The 2,326-nt window shown below is 42.8% G+C and overlaps 1 protein-coding gene across 1 annotated transcript; it reads left to right on the forward strand.

Moving 5' to 3' along the window:
- Positions 1 to 292: 292 nt before the first annotated feature.
- Positions 293 to 1,937, forward strand: Tcim (transcriptional and immune response regulator). Its single transcript, XM_055593399.1, has one exon. It carries the CDS (start codon positions 352 to 354, stop codon positions 673 to 675), a length of 324 nt encoding a protein of 107 aa, XP_055449374.1. The 5' UTR covers positions 293 to 351; the 3' UTR covers positions 676 to 1,937.
- Positions 1,938 to 2,326: the final 389 nt, after the last annotated feature.

A 2,326-nucleotide genomic window follows, 5' to 3' on the forward strand; every position in this document is an offset into this window, starting at 1 on the left:
GTTGATGGAGATTTTGAGCCTTTGTGTTCTTGTCTCCTTTTCTCTCTCCTGGTTTCAGCTTCTGGAAGGGAAGGGTCTGTAGGATACATTGCCCTCTGGGATGGAAAGGGGGAAGCCAGTAGCCAGCTGTCACTGAACGCGGCTCTGAAATGCATTCCAGCATCCTGAGCCAGATATTTGGCAACTCAACTGTTAACGTCCTGTGGTTTTTTCCCCTCCCTGGGATCAATGTGACGTCACCAGTGTAATTTGAGTCGGGAGCTTTGTTCACTCTTTAAATAGCAGTCCAGGGTTGATTTTACAACAGACTCCCTGGAAGGGCCCAAGCCGAGCTGTGGAAGTCCCACATCGATGAAAGCAAAGCGAAGCCACCAAGAAGCCGCCAGCATGTCCTCGTCTCTCCGTGTGAGCCCATCCATCCACGGCTACCACTTCGACACAGCCTCTCGCAAGAAAGCTGTGGGCAACATCTTTGAAAACATAGACCAGGAGTCCCTGCAGAGGCTCTTCAGGAACTCCGGAGACAAGAAGGCAGAGGAGCGGGCCAAGATCATTTTTGCCATCGATCAAGATCTGGAGGAGAAAACACGAGCTCTGATGGCCCTGAAGAAGAGGACAAAAGACAAGCTTCTCCAGTTTCTCAAACTGCGGAAGTATTCCATCAAGGTGCACTGAGCCTAGCCTAGCAGGATGGGTGAGCTTATCTACCAATGGACCTTTAAACACCCAGTGGGCCTGCCAGCCCAGGCAGAGGCAGCGTCCTGCGCAAAGGCTTGAGAGCTTCTTCCAACAGGACTCCCAACAGGACTCCGAGGATGGAAAGGGACAGAACACAGCAGTGACATAAACTCCAACTCGTTGCAGCCCTGAGCTGTCATACTGAGAGCCAAGTGCCTTCAGCAGGCTGTGAGAACTCTCCCAGCAGGAAAGGACTGATGCAGCCAAAGACGGTGGAGGCACAGAACAGACGGGACATTTGTGGGGACTGAGTGCACACTCCCAGGGTCACCGGCAAGACCCTAAGACTAAACTCAAACCTAACTTGGTTTTTGTGGTTGTTATTTGGTTTGTTAGTTGTTTTCTTTTCCTTCTCTTTTTGAAAAATATCAGAGTGGGAAGGGAGAAGGAGGAAGGAGGAGGGATATCAAACACAAATGATTTACTGAAGTTTTGCTTTTTAAATCTGAATGTTTAAAGTGTGGCTAAACTTCAATGCTGTTTATTGCTCAAGATTCTTGGAGATCAGTAATTGACTGCTTGCATTTATTACAGTGCCTAAGAAAGTGCGTCCCCTGGTGTTAAAGTCCAGGAACTGGATGCCTTCCCCGGCCCAGTAAAGCCCACCTCACCATATGTATTTTTCTACAGGATTTGTATACATTTCAAACAGGTTTGCACAAAGTTGAAATAATGGGGCCCTTCATAAATCTGAAGTACTGTGAACAATTTTGTAATTTTCTTACTCTCTGGCTAAGGCTAAAATACAGTCGAATTAAATGTTATGCAGACACGGCAGCAAGCATTGGGAAGTGAATATGGGAGATTTTTAGAAGGATGCTATGGTATATTATACAAGTGATACATAGCCCTAATAAATTATGATCAACTTAGCTTCTTATGGTCTGTAATGATTGGTCCGCAAGGAAAAACAGGATGATAAGTTTTTATCATTCTAAGCTTTTCTAAAGGGCTGGCTTTAAAGCTAAAGGGACCTTCAGAGCAGCCTTATGCTGACTGCCAGACTTTCCCAAAACAAATGATTGCACCAAGTGTCTAGAATATTTCGTTGCCCTGTTTTAAACCTTCTGGCAATGATATAGTTGCCCACAGAGTAATTTGCCAACATCACTTTTATATATCCATTATATATATCTTCCTGTTTGTTAAATTCCTCCTCTGTCACTGCAGAAATAAATGTGTGTATCCATTTATTTCTTCCTGGACAGTATGCTTTGAAGTTAGAGTGAGTTATGATGAAGTTCTTGTGGGTTATTATATCATTATCATCTCTTTCCTTATTGCAGCATAATTTATAATAAAGCGTTTCCGAGGAGGAGTACACCAATGCCCTCTGTGCTTTTTTAACAGAAAGGCAAAAAGAGTCTCCAGATTTTTTTTTTAAATGCTGACTACAGTAAATCAAAACAAATGAGCTATCTGAAATCTTTTAGGAGGGTTAAAAGCCAGAATTTTAAATACAAAGAAGATAAGGTAGTAGATAAAAACAGTGAAAATAGTAGTAAATAAAAGGATAAAAAGAAGATAAGGTAGTAAAAATCTATAGTCATCTATTAATTTTTAAGTTGTTGAGGGTCATTACTAATCA

The sequence above is a fragment of the Psammomys obesus genome, unplaced genomic scaffold (assembly GCF_907164565.1).
Source record: "Psammomys obesus unplaced genomic scaffold, mPsaObe1.curated_primary_1811, whole genome shotgun sequence".
Classification (NCBI taxonomy): Eukaryota; Metazoa; Chordata; class Mammalia; order Rodentia; family Muridae; genus Psammomys; species Psammomys obesus.